The sequence below is a fragment of the Periplaneta americana genome, chromosome 9 (assembly GCF_040183065.1).
Source record: "Periplaneta americana isolate PAMFEO1 chromosome 9, P.americana_PAMFEO1_priV1, whole genome shotgun sequence".
Taxonomy (NCBI): Eukaryota; Metazoa; Arthropoda; class Insecta; order Blattodea; family Blattidae; genus Periplaneta; species Periplaneta americana.
Window position 1 is genome coordinate 115,536,741 of NC_091125.1, and position 26,799 is coordinate 115,563,539.

The window sequence follows — 26,799 nt, forward strand, 5'->3', positions numbered from 1 at the left end:
AAATGTGAGAGTGTAATAAACAATGAGCAAACCATCTTCGATTTTCGATTAATCATTTCAAAACAACGTGAATGTAACGTGCATTGTGTAGGAAAATAATTTCTTATAAGTTGCTCCCATGTGCATCATTGTTAACTTATGAAAACAAATGAAAATTAACATGACATATAAACACTATTTGAAGAAAGATAAGCGATATTAAGTAATATTCATCGTTCTTAATGATCTTTGGATGGGAAATAACAATGAAATATGTATAAAATAAAAATTACATAACAGGTGAGCGTATAAAAACAGTAAGTAGAATCATATCTGATTAATAAGCTCAAATTACTCCAGTTTAGTGTAAGAGTGGTGTATATCTAACGATGTCTCCCAGCAAATTACTTAATGATTTAAAAACAGAAATATCGTGTTAGAAGATTGAATTTGTGAATTTTCTCTGAAACTTTCCAAATATCTGTAGGCAGTCTTTTACACTAGATTGCCGAAAATTGGTTTATAGCGCATTGGCAGTGATAAAAGTGTGAAATATTCGTTCAGTGGGTGGTGGATACTCTACATTGACCTTTTATAATAGTTAATATGAAATATAAAGAATAGTCTGAATTATTATATTTTATATTTTCCTATAATTCATTTTCTCCTTTCAACTGACTCTTCTCCCTCTGTTTTTTTTCAACCTTGAAGTCTGTTGGTACTATTTGTCTTCTGTTTACGTTTTTCATTATTGGCATATTGGTGACACTGCAGCGCTGCAGTCACTCGAAGTAGTTCTGCAATGTACTTGAGGTTATGTACATTCAAGGAAAGCCGGTTAGGAAGGGCTTAAAGTATAAAAAGGTTGTTTGAAGTATATGAACAAAGGGATTTCACACATGAAAGTAAATATGTCACATTTGTTGTCTAAGAGCTCTCTGAGTTACTGATAATAACATCAATTTACGATATAGCCTTTTTACATGTGTAAAGTGAGAAGTAGGTTAGCCTATTGTTTTCTACGTGACAAAAATTGTTAGTTGGAATTAACATTCATAAGTGTCACCATGTTTAGCACCTTTATTAAAATTAAATTTCCGAAAGTATATAGAAGTTCATGTAACTGCAGATATGTTCACGAGGGTTCACCAAATGAACCTCCAAGACCAGAAAATCCTTTTAAACGGACACTGAGAATTCTTGGAAATGACATGAAATCAGCGAAAAGATCTGTTGAATCTTTCATATCAAAAGTACAAAGTGCTCGTGAAGCTGCAGAGAAGGCTCAGAAATTGAATTCAGCATATCGTGATGGTATATTTCCGGAGCATAGTGACATTGCCATTATTGGCGGAGGTGCTATGGGCTCATCGATTGCCTATTGGCTGAAGCAGAGAGCACCAAATGCTCTTACTATAACAGTCATCGAAAAAGATCCTTCGGTAAATCAAAATATGTATTCCTGGGGTCAGGTAGGCCTAATCAGAATCCATTAAGCATGCACAGTAAATTTGAATACGTTCACTTTAAGTGTAACTTAGTTTAAAATTAAGATTGTGTGATTTTATTTTGTGCATGCGAAAAATTAAAGATGAATAGGCCTAACTTACTATTAGAAAAATTTCTTTTCTTCTGCATGCATTCTTTACATGCTGTTTAGCTCCTTCAAAGCCTTTGTAATTTCTAAAATGTCTAATAATTTAGTAGGTAGGTTTATCATACATTTTAGAGACGCTTTCTGATGATTATTCTGCCTTGCATATAGGGTACTCACAATTGTCTAAGAATGTGCTCTTTCTTTCAAGGCATACCAAAAGTCTAATCTAACCTGACACATTCAACCTTACGAAAACTCGCTTTAGTCGAATCAGTGACAAGGTAGGTTAGGTTAGTTTAGGCTTTTGCTATGCCTTGCATGTACTCACTATCGTCTAAGAATATGTTCTTTCTTCCAAGCCATACCAAAAGCTTAAATTACCAAACCTGTCACCAATTCTACCGTACGAAAACTCGCCTTTTCTCGCACGGAAATGAGATGCATGTGTTTCCCCTCCTTGCCACCTAGCTCTTCCACGTCACTCGAGTGATCCCGCTTGTCTGCACTTCTCTGCTGGTCAAGAACTTTCGACTCTTATTTTTGGTGTAAAATTGACGTCGGCACTTAATATTTTCTTTCGTTTACGATATGTGTGACTTGACTAACTTAATGTGGTAACGCAATAGTAAAGAATTATGCCATTAGGAAAAAGGTGATGTTATGTCATTTGGGTCTAAATTGTGAAGCACTAGAAATTCCAGTATCCAATGATGTCGTCTGATAGCTCTTAGGTAGCAGAGTAGCTAATTTAAAACTCTGCTGCCTGAGTTCTTAATGGCTATAGCATAACCACATCAAAATTGACTGGTAACTGCCTTTAAACATACCACTGAAATATTTAAGGCATATTTTAGATATACATAAATATTAGCATTATGCTAATGAAGATTTTTCTGTTCTGTTGAGGTGCTGTACCGTAATTGTAATTTTGATAGGAGAGGCATAGAATGGACTTTTTCAATTGCTGGAGTGAAAAAGGGAATCGTATCATTTCAAAGATTGCCTCTATCTTCGTTTTGAAATGATTTTAAAAAATGATAATCTAAGTTAGTCAGTCAAGCAGAGTTGGCTGTTTGTGATGACTCCAAAGAGTAGGAACTCCTCGTCACCCCATTTTTTTAATCACTTGAAAATGGAAATAGAGCCAGTCTTCAAAACGTTATGAGTTCCTTTTCCATCACTAGTAACGGAAAAAGTCCAATGTAGGCCTAAGCCTACACACCTGTTTTTAAGCAATTCATCATTGCTTTCTTCCTCACTTAGATCAATATTATAATTTTAATACACCATCTTGCATAAGTACGTGGAAAAATTTTAGAAATTCACCATAAATAAACTAAGCAACAGATAATAATAATTCTTATACTGATAAAACCAGAAACTCTCAGAGTTTTGTTACGGAAAATCCTGTATAACATAGTTGCCATGGTTTATTGCTAGGAGGAGTAGTAGTGAATTAGTTTTGTTAGAAGAAGGTCTGTATTGCGACAGTGATAATTACATTTTTCAACAACATGGTTGTCTGCTCATTTCCACAATGACATACCAGGCTATCTGAACACAAATTTATCACAACGTTGGAGAGAATGGTGTGGACAAGAAGATGAAGCTTTAATACAGTGACTACTCAGGTTACTGGATTTAAGACCGTGCGATTTTTTCTTGTGGGATTTGTGAAGGACATTATTTTTGTATTTCCAAAACTTGCTAACCTTAAGGAACTTCACACAACCATATCACTGCAGCTGTGGCACTGATCAATTGTGATATGCTGACACACGTGTGGAATGAAATGGATTATCAGCTAGATGTCTGCCGTAGCAGACACAGTGAGCATTTGTGAGATATTTAATAAGACTTGGAGAGTTTACCTACATTTATGTGTAATAAAATATAGTATCCGTTGCTCAGTTTATTTGTGGTGAATTTCTAAAATGTTTCACGGACTTATGAAAGACCCGATATTAATATAGTAATAGAGGTAGCTGCATAGATCCCAAGGAGGTGGAGGGGCTTTCACAGTGCAGACCAGGGAGCTGCCAGAGCTGTGTAACTCTGTCGACAGATGGCATCATGGTGAATCTCGATATCTACAGTGCTTCCATCATCTGGTCAATATAGGATGCAGCAGGACATAGTACATAATTTGCAAACAGATGACATCAATCTGAGGAGGCTGCAGAGTATCAACAGGGAGACTCGGTCAGACCTGGATGTCATAGCTGAATTGATAAGATGGGACCAAGCAATGAATCACTTACTTACAGGGATGCGGTCCTAAGGACTTCAAAAACCATCCCATAATACAATTGACACACTAAGCTTCAAACTGTGATGCAAGCCTCTGGACTGTCCTGAGAAAGAAAAAAAATTCAGTAATAAATTGAATATGTTCACTTTCATAGAAAAAACTCATTATACCTGTTCCATCTTGTTAAAAATTGCGTTGTTTGCCAATTAAATATTCAATTTTAGATAAAATTATCTCTTAGGCATGTCTCAAAGTTACGTACATTTACAACTGAAGTGAATAGATTAACTAAATAGCCGGATGTGACATAAAAAATTACGATCCAAAGCTAGTAGTGCATACCAATCAAATTTGTAGTAGCTAGTAAACGAAAATGCTTGTTTGATTGTTGACTTGTACACTAAACAAAGATGGATACCTCATTAGCAATTGGAGGTTATGAACCAAGAATTAGTTCGCCATTTCCAGAAATCTTCATATAGTTTTCATTTTATAAGCAGTCGCGGACAGCCAATGAGGGGTGGTCCTCCAGCTTGGAGGTTGGGCGAAGGGCTCACAAACCATCACCGTAAAAAACAGCTTGTTACGAAACCTTCAAATAAGCCTCGAAATGGGACTGATTCTCTGGCACGACCACAGCAAAGGAATAAGGTTTTGAGATTTGGTACTTGGAATGTTACAAGTCTATATAGAACAGGAGGGGTAACATTAGTAGTCAAATGCTTGGCATTAGAAAACAACAAAAACAACATAATCTTTCAGTGCACAACATTCAGACAAGACTTTACTTATAACGGAGTTCTTAATAAACAAATGTCGAATCATCCCCTTAAATTATTTTTTATTTATTTATTTATTTTTTTAATTCAATGCAGTGGCAGTTGACTAGAGTCATTGGCGATAAAAACTAAAAGGAAAGAAAATGAAATAAAGTGAACAATGTGCAAGTGAAACTATGAAGGAGTGGATGTCAGCACTGCTGCATTCTTTCTCTGGCCTCCCAGTACCTATCCATAAAGCTGACAGATGAAAGTGCTGGACAAGTCTTAATGTGGTTTGAGTCCATGGTTTCGGAACATCCACAGAGCATGCAGTGGGGGCAGGATAATACACCCAGGCAGTGGAGGTGATTAGCCAGACAGTCATGACCAAAGCTCGGAACTTGGGGACTTGTGTCTTTGAACGTGGCTAAGTGACCGGACTTCAATGTCAACAAACTCCCACTTCCAGCACAGAGGTACTGTAAGGTCTGCTATAAAAGTGGTTCCTGGCTGGAACAACATAATGATACTCGTAATATTATGGTAGATTGAAACAAGTAATTTTATAGCATATATATAAATAAACATGCAAAATATATCAAATTTACAGTTCTGCCCTGTATATTTTATTACAGTGCATGACTACATACATTCGAATATCTTTCGAACCCATACCTTCTTCGTCTGTTAATTAAACATGATTTGAAACGAAAGAAACTTATTTCCACGTCACATGAAGTGACGGGAGCAAAATTATTTTTTTTTATTTTATTTATTTTAACTAGCTACCTACTGAATACAAATTACATTTATAAAACAAAAATGTTTCTATCCACTACCGTAAGAGCCAGGCTCGTGTACGGTGTTGTCTTAGTCAGTAATATAACATAAAATTTACAAGGACACTTTACTAAATACAGTAAGTAACTTAATTCAAACCAATAAATACAACACAAGAGCAAGAATAAAGAAGAAAGAGAAAAGGAGAGAAAAATACACATTTAATATAAATTGACAATTCGACAGAAGCCAGTGATATTCAATAAAAACAAGAATATAGTAAACACAAATAAAAGGTAAAACAAAATGCATTTGTTAATATTAAGTTATATTATATCGTGGATAATTTTACAAATTTATTTTTTAAAAGCTTCAATTTTAAAAAATTTCAAATTTGGAAAATGGTTTGTAATTGTATTATAAAGTCTTAGGCCGAAATAAAGTATTGAATGTTTTCACTGTCACTGTTTCCTGTTCGATTTTCAGTAGTTGCTAGCTGATCTCGTATCTGAGAAAGATAAGTATCCTAAATTTGTCTCGAAAATAGTTTTCAATTTCTATGTCACTACTAGGGAAGGTTCCACTACGACTTTATCCATGGCTATGGACAAATTTTCCACCGATTTAAGGGACTGCAATGTATTTCAATGAATACCCGTTTCCAATCTCTAGTTTGTGTTTGACACAAGTTACAAAATATAAACTCTCCATTCGAAGAAAATAATGTATCTCCTCAGAATTCCTCCACGAAGTTCTGTACCTAAATTTTAAGAAATATATTTTCAAACGCATACAATACCCATTCGAATAATACATATTTTCTTATTTTCAAACAGACCGTTTACCTCTAATTAATTCTCTGAATGTCATTGGCTTCGACACGACACAGTTTCCTCGTCCGTCTTCCTGTCATTCGATGTGACCACGTTCTTAGTACACACGACTGTCTCTAAGCACTTGCAGGGTGAGCTTTGTGTACGTTGTACCTGTAACCTTACTCATGCACACGACACACAAGTCCCCAAGTTCCGAGCTTTGGTCATGACCTACTGCGGTGCGGAACGTCGCAACAGCTTCTCTTCTGGGCCATTCGGGGAGAGTGGAGTTCAGTGTGTCCTTCCAGTGTTTATCTTTAATTTGGTCCTCCAAACTCTTATGGAAACATTGTCTCACTCGACTGCTTATATTTGTAGATGCTCTAAGGAATGGCAGCATGTTAGAATATGAAAGGGGGATAGTTGTTCCTTTCTTTGCTAGAAAGTCTGCTGCTTCATTCCCAGCAATACCGCAGTGAGAAGGTATCCATTGCAGATGTACAATTTTATTTAGTTTCTTGATGTCTTCTCTGCATTGTTGAATGTCATCATTAGCTAGTTGTAGTAAGTAAATAGTTTCCAATTGCAGATATCACTGCTTTTGAGTCACTGAGGAGGACAATGTTTGGAAATGGGAAGGACCTGCACAACAGTTGTTTCACAGCAGTACATATGGCTCTTACTTCTCCATCAAAAGGTGTATGGTTGTTGCCTAGAGTGAGATAGGTAGAGAACAGTTGGCAATGAATTCTGGCTACAGTGGGCCCGTGTTTTTCTATTTGGGAGCCGTCAGTGTACACATGCAGCCATTTGTCTTGTGGGTAGCGGATTTGTAATGTTTCTAAGGCAGAAAGACGGAGTACTTCACTACATTCGTCCTGTTTATTTTCTATTGCAATAAGATGAAGTGCATAGTCAATATGATATAACGCAAGTGGGTTGGTTGGTAGTATCAATTGCTGGGGTTTTCAGGATAGATCCAGATTATGCCTTTCAGTGATTACTTTTTGCAGGAAACCCTCTTGGGTTTTTAATCTGCTGTTGGTGTGTGAGGAGCAAGGGGAGTATTCAATATCAGACAAACCAGTGAGTTTTTCATGAAGTTTTAACGCTGATTGTCTTATTTCTGATTTGATGTCCATGTTATTGGTATGTAGCAAGAGTGAGTTTATTGGTGTTGATTTTACAGCACCAGTAATCAGTCTCCTGGCTTGATTTTGGACACAGTCTAGCTTACTGATTGTCTGATTAGATGCAGTTATAAGGGCACCACAGCAATATATCATGATTGGTTTCACATATTGATATTATTAAATTATGTTAGTTCGCCACAACAGATACATAAATATACACCCTAATATTTATTACATTTTTTCTGAATTGACGGAAGAAGAAGGTAAATTGTTCACATTTCATATAGAATAAATTTACCATGATTTGTGTAGTGTGTAGTTGTTAGAGATTGACAGGACATGGACATATTTGGAATGGGGAAGATAAGCTCTGTGGATCACATAAAATAGGCTATCTTGGTTCTATTATTGATAAATCCGATACTTGTGAAAGAGATGTAGAGGACCTTATCTGTCAAGCAAGAGGTGCAATTCGGGCACTTATTGGTGTCCTTTGGAGTAGGTAAATCTAACAGGAGGCAAAAAATATGACTTTGAAAACCATCATTGAAAGTATTTTAATCTGCAGAGGATAAGGATAATCACTGACTGAAAGACAAAAACAAAAGCTATGTTCGGTGGAAATGGTTGGATTGTGAAGGAATTGCCGAGTTTCTAGGTTACAATGAATTAGAAATTATGTAATAAGAGAAAAAGTGAGCCAAACGGAATCAGTAACTGAAAGACTGGAAGATAGAGCATTTTATTGGTATAGTCACATTCAAATTATGTCAGAAGAGAGCTGGCCAAAACAGATCTTGTCATGGTCACCATAAGGATGCAGGAAAAGACAAAGATCATGCATTACATATAGAGGAGGAACCTTGATGAGGCTGATAGAATGATAGAAGACTCTGGTGTCAAGCAATAAAAGGCAACAACTGCTGACAAGAAGAGAAACCTTTAAAGTTAAAGTAAGTAATTTTGTGAAATTTTTGGTGATTGCATTGTGAGCCATAATTTGTGGCATCTGAAGATCCTCAATTTGAATCTCTGTAACTTTTGTTTTTGATGCAAACTTCAAGACATTATATGAGAATACTTGTCAATTCCTAAATCAACTTAAAATAATATTAAAGAAGAATATTTAATATTTCACTGAGTTTCGAAGAACATGGGTCGAAGATGTGATGCATACATAATGTAAACTAATAGACACATAGAATGTATTAGAAGGTGACCATATGAGGCAGTGGCAGCTAGTGTTTTGCACTTTTATCACATAAAGATTAAGTGTGTTCATAATGGTGTATCAAATATTTCTACTCTTTGGTTCCTAAGGATATAAAAGGAATTCAGCGAGTGCTACAGGTATATAAGATTATACTTGCCACTGTACTACTTTGGCTAGTTCATAATTTATTCTTTCAAGGGGCTAACATAGGCTGACTTTTAAGTCTAATTTATTTTAGACCATTCGTAAAACTCTCTGTTTAAGAAAAAAAAGTTTCAGATCTATGCTTGTGGTGTGTAGGTCAAGAATATTATGGAGTCAGAATTATTGTTTTTAACACAAAATGTACAGAAAGTATTCTCACTAAGAATTTCAAGGAAAATACAGTGTGTGGCATAAGTCAGTTAACCAAAAATGCATAATATAATATTAATATATTATTAATATACAAAAACTGTTGTTGTTGTTGGTGGTGGTGGTGGTGGTGTTGTTGTTGTACAGAAATTGTCCAAAGTGGCCTCCATTGTTATCTAAACATTGAAGACATTGTTAAAGCACTGATTTACATATCTTGTTACGTACACAAGTCCCCAGTTTCACCAGTGTTTTCAAATTTTTGTTCAATAAAATCCTTTAAATGCTGTAGATTTAATGGCTTTGTAGCATAAACATTGTCCTTCATATACCCCTCATTGAAAAATCACATGGTGTGAGGTCTGTGATCTTGGGGCCAATCAATTTTCCCTCACCTTCCTATCCACTCTACAAAATGTTCATTCAAAAAGTCACGGACCTCTAATCTATAGTGAGGTGGAGTACCATCTTGCTGCCAAATAAGGTTGTTTTGTACTGCTCCAAATACAGGGCTGTTGTCTAATTCTATCATAATTTCTTCTCTCAACATTCGAAAGTACTTACTCGCAGTTATGGTCCCATTGAAAAAATGAGAACCTATCACTCCTCCGCTGCAAATACCTGCCCAAACAGAAACTCAGGAACATTTAATTCTTCCTCAATTACAAACCGTGAATTTTCAGAAGCCCAGTACATGCAGTTATGTTTATTAAATCATCTATTTAATTTAAAGCATGCTTCAACAGACCACAAAATTGTTTTATAAAAGTTAGGATCACTTTCAACCATCAACAATAATTGCAGCAGTTAACTGGCTTGCGCTGTACCCGGTATTTATTTTTAACCTCTCTCATACAAAAAGGAAGTTTTTTTTGGAATCTTTTCTGTCTCTCTGTCTTTTTGCAGCCTTTGGTGGACAAATAAAATTTGAAACAAATCAAAGTGCACTCTTTCACTAACATTTAACATTTGTAACTTTTTCATCCCTGTTTTAGTATGCTGAATCATCAACAGCTCTTTCTGTAGGTGGCCTCAGGCAGCAGTTTTCATTAGAAGAAAATATAAAGATGTCACTTTTTGGTGCTGACTTTTTACGAAACATCAAGCAGTATCTTGGAATTGAAGGGCATGACGCACCAGATGTATGTTTCACACCGTTTGGTTATTTACTTCTTGCAACAGAAAAAGGAGCACAGCAGTTGGAAGAGAATTCAAATCTTCAGAAGTAAGGGGTAGTCATAATTAATTGTTTAATGCCTTCATTACTGGTATTATCTGTGTTACAGTTGTTTTATATTTCATTGCAGTATAGACGAGAAATTCAAAGAATAATGGGTGGGCAATTGCCTTATTGTTTCTTTTCTGTAATATAGGCTAAGTTAAAAGAACATATAAGTATGTGTTTTAAATTTGTCTCATTTTGTACTATACATGAACAATATTATCATTTTACTTATTATCTCCACCACAAACACCACCACCATTTTCTTTTTCTCTTTCTTCTTTACCTACTCTTCCTCCTGCTTTTCTTCTCCTCCACTTGTGTGGTTCTGATGATTGACTGTGATTTTGTAGAGTGTATGTGTAGTTCCCTGGATTATTGCCTCTTGTGTTCTATGCAGATCGATGAGTAGGGACAATTTTCTATTATTACCGGTATATCATAAAAATTTCACTTTAGGAAGCAGGGAGGTGAATGAGATGAACAAGTTATTTGCTTAATATCATTTCGTGATTTTCATTGTAGTAGTAGTATTGAGTATTTATTTATTTAACCTGGTAGAGATAAGGCCATCAGGCCTTCTCTGCCCCTCTACCAGGGGATTACAACTATAATATGAAGAATAAAATTACAATTAATATTACAGTTACAATTACAATTACAATAAGAATTAAAGTACGACAAGATTACCTGATTAATGAAAGCTAGACAATTTATCATAGCAGTTAAGAACAAAGAATATTTTTGTATTTACTGAATTACAAATTAAATCTAGAATAACAAAATTCTATAGTGATGAAATTACCATATACTGAGATATTTTGTGACAGATTAAGGGAACTATTTACAAGAAACCATGTCTGAACGAGTCTCAATTACTGACCAAGTGCCTAGTAAATTTGCGTTTGAATTCAATTTTATTTGACAGTCCCTGATGCTAGCAGGTAACGAATTCCAGAGTCTTGGCAGGGCTACTGTGAAAGAGGATGAGTATGAGGAGGTGTGATGGGATGGTATTGTTAGTATTGTTTCATGGCGAGAGCGTGTGTTCAGATTGTGGTGGGAAGAAAGGTATGTGAAGCGAGACGACAGGTACGAAGGAATAGAAGAGTTCAAGATTTCGAAGAGAAGGAGAAGTGAATGTAAATTTTTTTCTTATCTAGTTTAAGCCAACCTATTGTTTCCAGGGATGGAGTAATATGATCATATTTACGAACATTGCTTACAAAACGTACACACAAATTATGAGCACGTTGAAGTTTCGTTTTGTTGTCGCTGGAAAGGTTAGTCAGTAAAATGTCAGCATAGTCAAAATAGGGAAATACAAGCGTCTGCACAAGGGACTTTTTTAAGCAAGAGGGAAGATTGTGTCTCAACAGTTCACATATTATGTTATTATAACCTGTTAGAGATTTTGAACCATTCTTAAATGTCATATCAGTGGTGAATATTCTGAGCATGCCCTGACATTAAAAAAAACACACTTGATTATAATTTTATTATTATTATTATTATTATTATTATTATTATTATTATTATTATTATTCATTTTTAGTACATCAGTCATAGTCTTTTGTTAATTCTTATATAATTGCAAGGCAGTTTGAGGGTACAATTAATATATTTTGGGGGTACGCAAGTAAACAAATTGAATACCACTGCCTTATAGGATCAATGAACATTATTTGCAATATTATACCACAAAATACTAAAGAATTTCATCCAGTAGTGAACAACATGTATCCTTATATTATAATATATAGTCATTTGTGTTGATATGTTGATTGATGTTTTCATCTTCGTATATGGTTAAAGAGAATATTGTTTTTTACTTCTTTCTTTTCCTTCAGGAAATTTGGTGCAAGAAATGAACTTCTTACTCCTGTCAAATTGAAGGAGAAATTTCCATGGATAAATACAGATGGAATCGCACTGGGATGTCATGGATTAGAAAATGAAGGATGGTAAATATATGTAAAACTTTGCTTTAGCTGGTGGTGAATTGCATAGCGCGTTGATTGATTTTCATTTGATTTTCAATGCCTCCAGAGGTTGTCAGTAGTCTCTGCACTCCAGCAGTGTTGAATTTAATTTTTGAGAATGGAGCACAAGAAAAGCGTAATTCATTATTTTCTCTGATGGGATGGCAGGTGGAAGCAACGAAAATTAGTGAATTTGGAAAGTTGATGTGCGAAATTTCATTGTGGTTTTTACAGCCCTACATGAAATTATTACATGTTATGGCTGAATAATCTAAATAGTACAATTTGTGAATATGAATATAAAATATATCTGTAAAATATTATGTGTACATAATTAGTGTATGTAATGTAAATGAAAAGTTGTGAAAAGTATGTGTGCATGTAATGTTCAGGATTTGACAATGAAATAATTTTCCTTCTTGCATCCCAATATTTGGAAACAATATCTGTGTATCTTCAAAACTCCACAGGAGCTCAGATGTTCCAAATCCATATTCTTTCTCCCTCTGCACTCTGGACGGCTTGGTGATGGTGACAAGTGAAAAGTGGTGTGAAAAATAGCTTATAATAATCTTGTCATAAACTAATATTCAGGTGTATGGGATAGAAGAAAGTTGCACGGTAACTTAATTTCAATGTTTACTTATTACAGATTAATTGAAATCTATTTTAATATCATGTTTTCTTCTCAAAATGGGAGGAAAAAATGCACCAATTTCATACTAGCAGTGACTGAACCGAATTTTTCTATACTGATAGTTGTTGCAAGTCAGTATAAAAAAAAGTTTTCTGGGGGGAGAGGGGGTGTAACTAGAATTACCTTGTAGAGAGATGAGGGGCATGTGTCTGGTAGTGTAGAAAAAACTGTAAAAATTTGTATTCCAAAACATTTGAAGTATACTGACTCTGTTTTATAAAGAAATTGCCTCATGAAGAAAGATATTACTTGGTTATTGATTTATTAAATTTAAATAATTGTTTAAACTTAGGTATTAAATTTAGCTTGACTTACAGGGAAGTGTAAGTAAGCATTATATCACTATTACACAGTCATTAAGAGATCCAAAGAAGATTAATAAGTAGTAATAAGGGAAAAGGTGTGTGGTGAAAATAAGATACAATTCAAGTTTTTGTCTGAATATTAACATTTATTTGTTCTTATTAATCATTTTATTGCAGCTTATGTCATCATGTTGTACATTCTGTAGGTTTGACCCTTGGAGCTTATTATGTGCCTTCAAGAGAAAAGCAATGTCACTAGGAGTGGAATATGTTGATGGAGAAGCTGTTGGTTTTGAATTTAAAAAAATGACAGATATTCTAATGGATGGAGTAGAACCTGGTACCTATGAGACAGTTGATAAGGTCCTGGTATGTATGCGTTGATGAATTATGTGCAGAATAACACAGCTAAGTTATACATCTAGCCTATATACAGAGTGATTCAGGAGGAATAGTCAATATTCTTAGAGAATGGTAGTATGGACTGTTCTGAGTAAAATGTTCACATAAACATGTGTCAATTTTCAATGGGTGTGGAGATACAGCTGTTTGAATGCTATGCATAACAAGCCTTACAAATGGTTTGAAGGAATGACAAATCACTACATACGAAGGAATAGTGCATGTCACTTTTCTGTGATTGCCTGAGGGTAACACTGTTCATAATGGGTGTAGAGAAACAGCTGTTTGTAGTTCTCTTGGCTACAAGGATAGTTATGATCTTCCATTATGACTGAGCTCCCCTACATTTTAGCCATAAGGTGACACATCATCTTCAATATTACATTCCCTGAACGATGACTCAGCCGTAGTGGCCACATGCATTGGCCACAAAGGCCTCCAGACCTTACTTCTATCGATTTTTGTCTGTGGAGATGGATGAAAAGCGAATTGTACAAAAACAAAGTAAATACAAGGGATGATTGGTCACTCATATTATGAATAGGAGAAGAAATGTCGGAAGGAAGTGAAATAGGAAGAGAAATATGATAAGGATTCCCTTTATCATCGACCATGTTCAACATCTACTTCGAGGATTTAGTGAAGAATTGTTTTCAGAAAATGGAAAGGGTGATAGTAAGAGGAAGAAGAATAAAGTGTATAATGTTTGCTGATGATAAGGCCATGGATGAATATATAATAGGATGCGAAACTTGCTGAGTTTCCTGTAACACATGCTAGAGGCGCTAATGTAGAAACTGATCTTGCTGCCATCTGTTGAATGGCGGAAAACTTATTACATCTAGCAGCACACCAAGTAGCGAAAACAAAAACTAATTACTCCATGCATTTAGCAGCGCACCTGGTGACGAAAATGTTCCTTCCCTCCCACCCTCGTTGATATTCTCAACTAACCCAATTTAAAATAAAACATTTACATTTTTATTTCTCACACCATCTTCCACTGAAAATTCTTGCTGGAATCAACAGGAAAATAAAAGAGACGATCTATTTTACACTACCCAATTAAAATGTAACCAAAGAGAGACAGAAAATAAAGCAAAAGTTATATAATTGGGATTGTATTCTTTGGGTATTTAGTGTTCAGTGCAATGAAAAAGTTTGCAAAAACTACTTAGATAGTTCAATTTATTATATTACTATTACTTTACAATACATTCAACAACACTATTTTTACAACGTCCATAAACATCACTGTTTAACATACACTGCTTATATACACACTTAGTATCACTTTATGTCCACTTATTAGCAAGTTTCTGCCTGCCATCTTGTCTTATTGAGCATCGTCTGTTCGTCTCGAACAAACGGATAAATAGAGAACTCTGGATAATCTACCCAACATGTAGTTCTAATGTTCACCACCCACGACGTCGGGTGCTGATCATCTTATTTGAACTCCCTTCTGTCATATGGTGCTGACCGCAATTTCGCATCCTGTTATATATTCATCCATGATATGGCATTGTTAGCAGAATAGGAGATGGTAATAAGGGTTATGCTACTGGAGGTAAATGACAATGGGATGGAAATAATTGTAAACAAGATGAAGACCATGATTATTGGAAGAAAAATAAAGAAGATAAACGTGCGAATCCTAAACAAAGCAGTAGAACAAGTAGAAAGTTTCATATACTTGGGGTATACTATAAGCAGTAACATGAGCTGTTGCCAGAAAGTCAAGAGAAAGATAGCAATGGCAAAGGAAGCTTTTAAGGATCTGCAGACCTCTGGAAAAAGAACTAAGAGACTATTGAAGTGCTTTGTATGGAGTGTAGCATTTTATGGGGCAGGAACATGGACATTACAACAAAGAAAAAGAAGCAACTAGAAGCATTTGAAATGTGAATATGAAGAAGAATGGAGCATGTGAAATGGATGAAATGGACAGATAGAATAAGAAATGTAGCTGTGTTGGAAAGAGTCGGTGTAGAAAGAATGATGCTGAAACTAATCAGGAAGAGAAAAAGGAATTGATTGGGTTGCTGGCTGAGGAGAAACTGTCTGCTGAAGGATGCACTGGAAGGAATGGTTAATGGGATAAGAGATCGGGACAGAAGAAGATATCAGATGATAAACAATATTTATGGATCATGTGCGGAGACAAAGAGAAAGGCAGAAAATAGGAAAGGTTGGAGAATGCTGGGTTTGCTGTGAAACGCCTGCCCTTGGGCAGAAAACTGTGAATGAATGATGATTAGTGCTGATGACCTCACAAGGACAAACTGTTGTCAACAGAGTGGAAAAGTGCATTGAAATGTATTGATACCATGTATATAACCAATAAATGTAATCAATCATTAAGACATTTGTCTTTCCTTCTTGCCTTTTGTAACACTTGTTACGCATAAAATTCGAACAGCTGTATTGCTACACTCATTGAATATTGGACACATGTTTGTATGAACTTTTTTACTGAGAATAGTCCATACAATCACCTCCTAAAATATTTAGTATTCCCCCTGAACTGCTAGACAGACAATTAACGTACTTAATCATTGGCATAAACTGTAAAAGTAATTTAAATTTAAGTCTTTTCTTGTATTTCTTTTCAGAAATATACTTAGTATTTTTTAATTCTTATGTTATTTCAGGTAAAAACTAAAGAAGGAGAATTACGAACTGTTAAATTTGCGATAGTAATTATTGCAGCAGGACCTTTCTCAGCGAAAGTTGCAAGAATGGCTAGGATTGGTACTGAAGAAGGTCTGCTAAGCATACCTTTACCAGTAGAACCAAGGTATGTGTCTTTCATTTCGTTGTGAATCTGATATGTAACAGAATTACACAATATGATACTTTAACACTGTCTGCACTCTGCTCTACAAACATCTGTAACTGATATTGGGAAACACGTGCAAAACTCCCTTCCTAATACTTTTCTTTTTATTTCTTATTACTGTTATTCTTTTAAACTTTTGTTCGTTGCACATTGTATGTTTTAAGAGAATGGCCATTGACTGAGTTCTAAGCTGCATTAAATATTAAAAAAAAATAATGCTGGTCAAGCAACTTATTCCTTTTATAAACAATCACAAGTCACAAATAATACTGTTTGTTAAATAAAAAAAATCAAATTAATTACAACTGCATTTTATAACCAAGTGTTTCCTTTTACTAGAGAGAATGTTACTATACCTTCTTTGAGATGACAGTGCATAAAAAGAATAAAATTGCTATAAGGAATAACTCGAAATTATCATCTCGGTAGATTACTTAATGTGGAATTAGCATCTAGAAAATTACTGGTATCAGCTGAAAATAATGTTCAGCGTCTAATTCTGATATATATATTTGTGAGTAATTGAGGTTAACTGTTTCAAAGTTTCAAGGTCACTCCCTCTGCAGGGAAAGTTATGTTGATGGTATTCTGGAATTCAAAGGAGTTCTTCTTGTTGAATTTCTCGAACCACAAGAGATAATAAACACTGATCGTTACTGTGCAACCTCACATCTCAAATCTGACATCTGTCATAAGCGCCCTGGACTCTTCACCTGAGGTATCTTCCTCCTTGGTGACAACACTAGACCGCATACTGCAAACCAAACCCAATGCCAAATTGCACGGTTTTGCTGGAAGCGCCCTGAACATCTGCCTTACAGCACTGATTTGGAACCTAGCGACTTCTATCTGTTCCCAGCACTGACAATATTGGAAGGTCACCGTTTCCAGAGCGATGAGCAGATCGAAACAAAGGTGCAGTGTTTTTATACAGCCAAAGTCATATGTACTTTGAAGATGGCATTCAGAAATTGGTACACATATGGGACAAATGCCTCAACATCGAAGATGCTTACATGGAGGAGTAGGCCATGGATGGAGTTAAAGGATGTGTAAAGTAGTTGAGTGTAAATTAATAATAATACATTTCACAGCAGAATTAACTAAAATGCTCTCTCAATTAATATCACTCAATAAAAGAATTGTATTCCAATGGATACCATCCCATTGTGGAATCCTGGGAAACGAGAATGCGGGTGCTTTAGCAAAGAAGGGCAGCACTGCTACTTACAGACCTGTTACTAAATCTACGTATTACTCTGTGAAAAGATTTATTAAATCTACATACTTAGACTTCAACAAACAAAATTTGATAACACAATCCCATGGGAAAAAATGGAACTCTCTGCATCATAATCCACAGTTAATTCCTGATTTACCACGAAAATCGTCTGTAGCTGCATTTAGATTGGCAACAGGCCATGATTGTTTGGCCAAACACCTGCATAGAATTGGAATATATGAGTCCCCTAACTGTCCATTATGCAACTCAAACCAAGAAATGGATTCGGAACACCTCAAAATCTGTGCTTCAGTGGCTGGTCATGATAATATCTTTGAAAAATATTGGAGTGCAAGAGGTCAAATGACTTTATTGTCAAACGCCTGGCATTAGAAAACAACAACAACAACATTTCACAGCTCTGGAAAAATTATTTATAGAATGCGCCTTGTATATTGCAATGTGAGGGGATCCATTGTATACTAATGGTATTTTTTAAATTGATGAAATAAAATATAAGTTTTCTAGATTACTTGATTTTGACATTTTTGAAGCTGATGAATGACCCAGCTATTGCTTGTATGGTGACTTGTGAATCTGGCAGAATTAAAACTTTCCGAAAATTACTTATTCTGTTTAATAGATTCTGTAGAGCTATGTAGATAGCGTTATTTCTTCATCAGAATTTGTTGAATCTGAACCAACATTATGGTAAACTGAAAAAAGGGGGGGGGGGCATGTAATTCTAAAAGTAATTTGAAGTATTGGGTTGTATTGAATTTCCGGGCTTGTGCTGCATTGTCTTAGTTGCTAGAGCTAACGTTTCGATCATCCTACTGTAATCGTCCTCAGAGCTATGGATGATCACAGTATGATGATTGAAATGTTAGCTCTAGCAACTGAGACAATGCGGCACAAGCCCAGAAACTCAGTACAACCCATGAACAGCAGCTGCAGAAGCCTTGTCAACAACTTGAAGTATTGTTTGATTTATAGTTAGACCTATGAAAAATAACAATGATTTTGCCAGGATAGTATAATATATTTGAAGTAAATCCCGAAAAGACTAAGTATATGATTATGTCTCGTGACCAGAATATAGTACGAAAGGGAACTATAAAAATTGGAGATTTATCCTTTGAAGAGGTGGAAAAATTCAAATACCTTGGAGCAACAGTAACAAACATAAATGACACTCGGGAGGAAATTAAACGCAGAATAAATATGGGAAATGCCTGTTATTATTCGGTTGAGAAGCTTTTGTCATCTTGTTTTCTGTCAAAAAATCTGAAAGTTAGAATTTAAAAAACAGTTATATTACCGGTTGTTCTGTATGGTTGTGAAACTTGGACTCTCACTTTGAGAGAGGAAAAGAGATTAAGGGTGTTTGAGATTAAGGTTCTTAGGAAAATATTTGGGCCTAAGAGGGATGAAGTTACAGGAGAATGGAGAAAGTTCCACAACGGAGAGCTGCACGCATTGTATATTTCACCTGACATAATTAGGACCATAAAATCCAGACGTTTGAGATGGACTGGACATGTAGCACGTATGGGCGAATCCAGAAATGCATATAGAGTGTTAGTTGGGAGGCCGGAGGGCAAAAGACCTTTGGGGAGGCTGAGACGTAGATGGGAAGATAATATTAAATTGGATTTGAGAGAGGTAGGATATGATGGTAGAGACTGGATTAATCTTGCTCAGGATAGGGACCAATGGCGGGCTTATGTGAGGGCAGCAATGAACCTCCAGGTTCCTTAAAAGCCAGTAAGTAAGTATAATATATTTAGTGCAATACATGTACAAGAATTAAATAATGAGTGTAGTTTCAAAACTGGAAAATTCCCTGTCCCCATTTTTTTCCAGAAGAGAGTAAAAGAAATTGTACGAAATGGTATGATATTCAAACTAATTTCAGTTTTCAGATTCCTTATATTCTCATTTTTGTGTAAATATAGAGCATAAATGTACAAAGAGCAGAACATGTTTTGTGTGTCATCTAACGGTTACTATGCTTGCCAAGGGTCAAAGATTTTTAAGGGCATTAAAAATCCAAAGTATCAGTGGTGGTCCATCAGAGAAAGGAAAGGAAACACTGCTGGGGTAATTAAAATTGGCTGGGTAACTAAAATTAAAATAATAAAAGTGTACATATGAGCCTACTCATTTTCTACTCCAGATGGTTTATCTAATCAGAATGTACTTTTAAAAATTCCCCGTGGGTGACCGTCTAAAGTTCATATTATAATATGTATATATTTTACAGTAAATTACATTTCCTACAAATTAAACTAAAATCCAGCATACTATACAAACCATCTTGTTTGCATTTAGTAATTGCTAAGTCTTAAGTGCATTTTTCAGCCTTTTTGATCTGGCTATATTAAAAAAAAGTTTCATATCATAAATGTCCCATTTTGCAACTGAAAATTCTCTTTTACGTAATATCCTATTATTAATTGCCTTTGCATAAAAGGAAAAAAAAAATTAAAATTATTATATTTTTCAGGTGTTACAATATATTTTTGGAAAAGTTTGTTTCTTCAAAGTGGCTTATCATATAATCCTGAAAAAGAGAAAAATAGACATATTGGAATTGATCACCATGCACGAGCCACAGAAGGTTTACGATTGTGTCTATGCCATGGATTCCACTTTCTCCAATTGTCACGAAAGTGTGATCTACAAATAGCGTTTTAAGTAATAAATCATATCTCCTACATACAATCTCCCAAGAGCTGTGACAATCTTATGTCATTTAAAGATACCGGTATGCCAAAAGTATAATCTGGAAAAATGTTTAATTTTTAACTATGTTTATGTACGAACATTAACCAATTTAACCCAAACTATGTAATTTAATTTTTGAGTTATACTTACCCTGCTTGATCTTAATTCTGTACAAATTCTTTCAGGTGAATAAAAATTATTTAGCTTAGTTACTTTGACTGTGACATTTTTTTATTTCACAGGAAACGTTACGTATACACAATAAACTGCAAGGATGGACCAGGACTAAATACTCCGTTATTGATTGATCCTTCGGGAACATATTTTAGGTGAGACATTCATCATATTACATGTTTCTTTGATTAGTATAGAGTTTTTATATATAAGAGACCATTTGTATGCGAACAGTTTTTTCACAAATGAATCTCGACAAAACTTGGCGAAGACCACGTTGGACAGATTCTCACATAGAGTCCATTATGAGGATAGTTTTCAGCAAGACTGACATAGGAAAAATTATTATAGAGAACATCACAAAAATTTAGAAGATTGAAATTTTCACAAATAAGGACAAACCCAATTGTTTGTATAAAAATAAAAGAGATTTTAATTATTTTAGTTTTATTTCGAAAAATTATCTGGAGTATATGACGAAGAAATTGATAGAGGAATATGAAAGTTGAGGACTAACAATCAATTAAAAAAAACTAATTATATATGGCAATTAATGAAGATGTAAGAGATTTAGAATTAGTAAAAAGAAAATAAAAAATTAAAGAATGTCTAGAATTTAAATACTTAGAAAGTAAACTAACAAAGGATGATAGACATGAAAAAGAAGAATAACAAAGGGAAGAGCAACAATAAGTAAGTTAAATGGAATTTTGTGGGGACAAACAAATTTCATAAAGAAATAAAATAATAGTCAGGAGTACACTAACCAATGGAGCAGAAACATGGATACTAAATTCAAAGACAAAATCTAAATTGACCTCTGCTCAAATTAATTTTTTAAGAAGAGCAGCATGGTATTCAAGATTGGATAGGGTGAGAAAGAAGGAGATTAAAAGACGTATGGAATATGAGGGTTCTGTTTTTAGATTATGTATAATATGTAGCTAGTTGGCGATGTATGCAATGGAGGGGGAAAGGAATAGGTCATCCTACACCATTAACTCCTGTTTTAGTTGCCTCATGAGTGGTGCCTTGTTGATAACACTTGTGAGGTTCAGACCTGCCTTCAGACAGTTGACTAACCAACAAAATAATAAGCAGCTGACATTGTGTGGACACATTAGAAGGATGGATGACGATTGACTCTAAAAACAAATTTTAGATTGGATACCAATGGGAAACAGGAGAAGAGGAAGACCAGTTATATGAATGAAAGGGATTGCAGATGCTGTAAAAATAAGGGGCTTAGAACGAGGCGACTAGGTGGATAGAGAAGAATGGCGGAAAAGAATTTGGGCACAGGAAGATTCTTGAGCATTTGAAAATCTGTTCTTATATATAGTACCTGTTTTATATTTCCTTCTATTATTCTCATGTATTTTAATTATTGTTGTAAATAATGGATTATGTATGTTTCTTTCTTTTGGGATATGGAATAGTAATACCTTATTGGGGAAATTTTACTTACAAAGCTTATAAACAACAGTAAATTTTATATTGAAAATAAACTTCATTGTAAGCTGTTCTGTGATTCATGTTCCATTTGAAAACTTTTGAACATATTTTCTGAAATAAATAATAATAATAAAAAAAAACATTGTGTTCCTCTACAAAAAATCGTAAAACGTTAGTGTTCTTATCAATTTTTTTTTGTGGTGGACACTGGTTTATCTGGGGATGGGACATTTTCTTTCTTTATTTTCTTTCATTTTGTTGTAGTAGAATTTTCTGTTATGTAATTACTAATTATTCTTGCTGTCGTGATTGTAATAAGAAAGTCACTTCTGCGATATGAACATATTGAATTTGTTTGTACTTTTGGTCATCATCCTAGGCTATTTGTTTGGAGTAATCAGACATAAAGGATCCAACACAATAGTCAACTCTTCAACAGGCCTTACTAATTTACCCTGTGTGCAGTACATGGTGGAATACCTAATACTATTCTTATGTAGAACACACTACAGTCCACACCTGTGGAGTAACGGTCAGCGCGTCTGGCCGCGAAACCAGGTGGCCCGGGTTCGAATCCCGGTCGGGGCAAGTTACCTGGTTGAGGTTTTTTTCTGGGGTTTTCCCTCAACCCAATACGAGCAACTGCTGGGTAACTTTCGGTGCTGGACCCCGGACTCATTTCACTGGCATTATCACCTTCATTTCATTCATACGCTAAATAACCTAGATGTTGATACAGCGTCGTAAAATAACCCAATAAAAAAAACACACTACATTTTCAACTGTGCTAGACTAACTTTTCAGAAATATCTTTGTTGAGTGTATAAGGTGTTAGGATAGGATAGGATTGGAACTAATGAAAAAGAGTAGAATTAAAGTATGAGTAAATACAGCGAAATGTAGGATTACAGAACATTGTTACTAATGTACTTCACTTCATATTCCTTTGTTCTCTCGCCTTATATTCTTGCATATTATATATTGTAAATCTGGATTTGGATTGCAATACTGTGTGCAATCTAAAGTTCAGTTTATTGTAACTTGGTTAAGTAATATGAAGTAATTAGGTGTTATAGTAGCTTAGTACTGTTCCAGGTGTCTAATATAACCTGATAAGAGTTTGTTTGTTAATGTGTTTGTCCTCATGGTATTATGTTATTAACATCATTTACAGACGGGAAGGCCTGACAGGCAATTACATCTGTGGTAGATCTCCACTTCCTGAGGATGAACCCCCTGTTGATAACCTGGATGTAGATTATGACTTCTTTGATAAAAATATTTGGCCTACACTTGCATCCCGTGTACCTGCCTTTGAATGTGTCAAGGTCAGTTCTTGAAGTTTTACAATAAATTTTAAGACCTGTTACATCTGGAACAGGGATATTTATCGTAATTACTTATTTTCCGTTTACTCATTAGTATTTATATGTGATTGATCTGTGATCTTTAATACAGAATGAGAAAGGCTTATCTGGAAATGTGATACAATGATTATATATATATATATATATATATATATATATATATATATATATATACAGTAAAACTCTAGAATATCATATTGGTTTTGTTAATAATTATACACATTTCCAGACTGGAACTTCTCTTTGTGAGCAACCATGTAAAATGTTACCATGATATCAAATAATTATGGTGTATTAAACGTATTGTATGGTTTCAGGTAACGAATGCATGGGGTGGTTACTATGAATATAATACTTATGATGAAAATGGAATTGTAGGCCCACATCCTTATTATACAAATATGTATATTGCAACAGGCTTCAGTGGTCATGGTAAGATTAAATAATGTCCTTTTGTGATTTCTCTCAATGTCAGACATAACTTCAGTAGATTTCTGTTATTAACTTTATTACTTCCTGCTTTTTTCTACTTCGCTTTTCTTCTTCTTCCCTTTTGCAATGCTCATCTCTTTGGTTGTTTTTCTATCTTTCATAAATATACGAACTACTCTGCAGTACATATAAGGATCACCTTCAAATTTATACAGGTGGATCTCTAAATCCTAATAATGGGACATCAGGAGCAGGGTATTATATTCCAAAATATCAAGAAAGTTATTTCATACCATGTTCGTCCTCCTCCAGTCTTGACACTGAATTGCTAGCTATTGATGCTGCTCTTCAGTGTGTTACTCAAATTTCTGAAAAATCTATTTGCATACTTACCGACTCCAAGGGGGCTATATTTAATATAATTAAATATGTACCAAACCTATATGCACATAGAATTATTCCAATTCAGAAACAACTAAGTAAACTGAAAGAACTCCAAAAGGAAATAACATTTCAATGGATACCTAGTCATTGTGGTATACCTGGAAACGAGAAAGTCGATAATACTGCAAAACAGGCAACATATTTGCAACCAAGACCTCTTCAAGTGATATCTCTATCCAATGCTTTTGCTTCAGTAAAGTCTCTTTTTACAAACCTATGATCAACAATTGGCTCTCTTCTGACATAGGAAAAATTTTACAGTCTATACAAAAGAAACCAAATGACCTGGAAATGTACAAAAACTTGCCCAGACATGTTCAAACATTTTTAACAAGAGCCAGAACAGGTCACATTGTCACTCAATTGTACCTACACCGATTTCACAGTTCTGATAATCCTACTTGTCTGTGGTGTAATAATCATGATGAAGATCTGGAACACATTCTTCTATACTGTCCATCCGTAAACCACAAAAGAAGTAAATTAAAATCATCAGTACCAGTTGCAGAAGACACAGCCCTGCAGTATATATTGACTACACCCCACCTCTGCCTACTAGCAACAGGCATCTATAATGAACACCGATCAAAATACCCCTCATTTCTCGTGAAAAGCAACAACTGAATAGACTACAGTGGACTATATGTTGTCAGCAAACAGCTGGATACATTAAGAAGATTGATGGATAAATGTGTAGTCATCCACCGCTCTGGAATGGTTAGCATTTCTGATCGTGAAACGAGTGGGGCCCGGGTGCAAATCCTGGTTGGGACAAGTTACTTGATTCAGGGTTTTCCTCAACCCATTAAGAGTAAATACTGGATAACTGGACCCTGGAATCATTTCGCTGGCATTATCACCTTCATTTCACTCAGATGCTAGAGAAGCATTACAGTTGATAAAGTATCATAAAGTAAACCAATAAAAAATTAATGTGTAGTTATGATCTTATCTGCTTGCTTTTTATTTGATCTACTTTATTCACATGTCTTGAAAACGTAATTTTTGCTTCCTGAATGCTTTGTTCATTCTCTTTCTCTATCTGTTTCTTTTTTTTAATTCTTCCCACTCACCTTTCCCTTCTCCACCTTCCTCTGTCAGATGCATTTGTTCAGCATCTAATTCTGTATAAAAATGTAATCTTGTATTCCATATCATTACATTTTTAGATGTTTGTGTGTAGTTTCACAAGTTAAAGAGAAACAATTGTGTGAGGATTTGTGAAATTAATTTGTTAATACAAGTAAATATTTGTTGTTTTCTCATTGCAGGAATACAGCAGTCTCCAGCTGTTGGCAGGGCTGTTATGGAAATGATTTTGGATGGAGGATTTGAAACAATCGATCTTAGTCGCATGAGTTTTGATAGATTTATAACACATTCACCTCTCCTTGAACGAAACATTTTTTAGACTGTGATATCTGCATATTTTGTGTAAAATAGTAAATAGATCACATTATTTGTGTTGTAGGCGGTGACTGAGAAGACTAAGTGCTTCAATTTTACTGTCAATGCACCACTTTGTTGAACTACTGTACTTTAATGTTTTTACTCCAGTTTGTATAACAAACAACTTAGGTACTGTTAATAGAGTATTTGTGTAAGAACAAAATAAACAAGTTACCTAACTTGTTAAAATGTAACTCAAACATTGTGAATGAATTACGCTTTGTAACTAAGACTTGTATAATACAACATAAATTATAATAAAACATAACAAAGCGTTCTAATAAAGAATTCCTTTCCGTATTTTCCAAAAACTGAAACTACTTGAATTCATGGTAAAGGCAGCAGTGCATCCTCGCAATAAATATTTCTTCCGAGCCTATAAGAAGTCATGGCATTTAGAAAATAAAAGTTTAACAATTCGAATCTCTTACTGCAATGAAATATACTGTAGCTGAGCAGCAAACTAATATATACAAATTTAAGAAAGTAGTGTAATTGAGTGACAACCTGCACTCTGTCACTTGCTGACTATTGTTTCCCTTTATCATGGTTGACTAGTACGAGGTAAGTTACGTTTATTCCTTCTTCATAGAAAGTGATTTGCTCGAGCATTGTGTATCAAGTTTCATTGCATATTGAACTCCCTGTATATTCCAAATATTCTTTCCAGTTTACAATTAGGATTAGATTTGAAAAAAAAAAAAACTACAATTGATGTGAATCCCTCACACAATTAATACAAGACTGTTATAAATTTCTAATGTTTCTCTCGCTAGGATTAAGTTTATCATGCTTAATAATTACTATACTACAGTTGCAAACCTCATAATAAAGTGAAGATATTCAACACACACCCATACTTTACAAGAATTGCTAGAGTTTGTATTGACAATTGGTTTCATGCACACACAATGTACGTGAAGCAATAGCAAAAAAAAGTATTTATTATTTATTCAGAGACTGAAATTGTGTAATAGACCTTGTCAAATACAAATTAAAAGTTAGAATTAAAAAATTCTAGTATATCATAAAAAGACTACTAATGAGCCAATTAGAGATAACATTTCTAAATTCACCACTGCTTAAACTAAATAGATATGTGGGTGTTTTATTGCCATTATTTCAACATTTTCGACGGTTTTTGTTGGTCGACATTTTGATTGATGAAACATACTTAATTGCCTAGTATTATG

General features: G+C 34.7%; 1 protein-coding gene across 4 annotated transcripts; it reads left to right on the forward strand.

Moving 5' to 3' along the window:
* The first annotated feature begins 740 nt into the window (after nt 1-740).
* LOC138706404 (FAD-dependent oxidoreductase domain-containing protein 1-like) lies at nt 741-25,894 on the forward strand. Of its 4 annotated transcripts, none has more exons than XM_069835669.1 (9): nt 741-884; nt 9,879-10,108; nt 11,956-12,069; nt 13,296-13,458; nt 16,146-16,291; nt 20,528-20,614; nt 23,089-23,242; nt 23,599-23,713; nt 25,429-25,894. In XM_069835669.1, exons 1-9 carry the CDS (start codon nt 858-860, stop codon nt 25,566-25,568), a joined length of 1,176 nt encoding a protein of 391 aa, XP_069691770.1. In that variant the 5' UTR covers nt 741-857; the 3' UTR covers nt 25,569-25,894. The 4 variants fall into 4 exon arrangements, with proteins under 4 accessions (XP_069691770.1, XP_069691769.1, XP_069691768.1 ...); XM_069835667.1 differs by having other exon boundaries at nt 754-1,421; XM_069835666.1 differs by having other exon boundaries at nt 755-1,451.
* The last annotated feature ends 905 nt before the right edge of the window (nt 25,895-26,799 follow it).

Excerpts from the sequence above, each read along its gene's own strand:
- LOC138706404 (XM_069835666.1), top strand. The coding sequence starts at position 1,047 with ATGTTTAGCACCTTTATTAAAATTAAATTTCCGAAAGTATATAGAAGT. Across the intron at positions 13,459-16,145 it reads AGACAGTTGATAAGGTCCTG|GTAAAAACTAAAGAAGGAGA; the intron begins GTATGTATGCGT and ends ATGTTATTTCAG. Across the intron at positions 23,243-23,598 it reads CTGCCTTTGAATGTGTCAAG|GTAACGAATGCATGGGGTGG; the intron begins GTCAGTTCTTGA and ends GTATGGTTTCAG.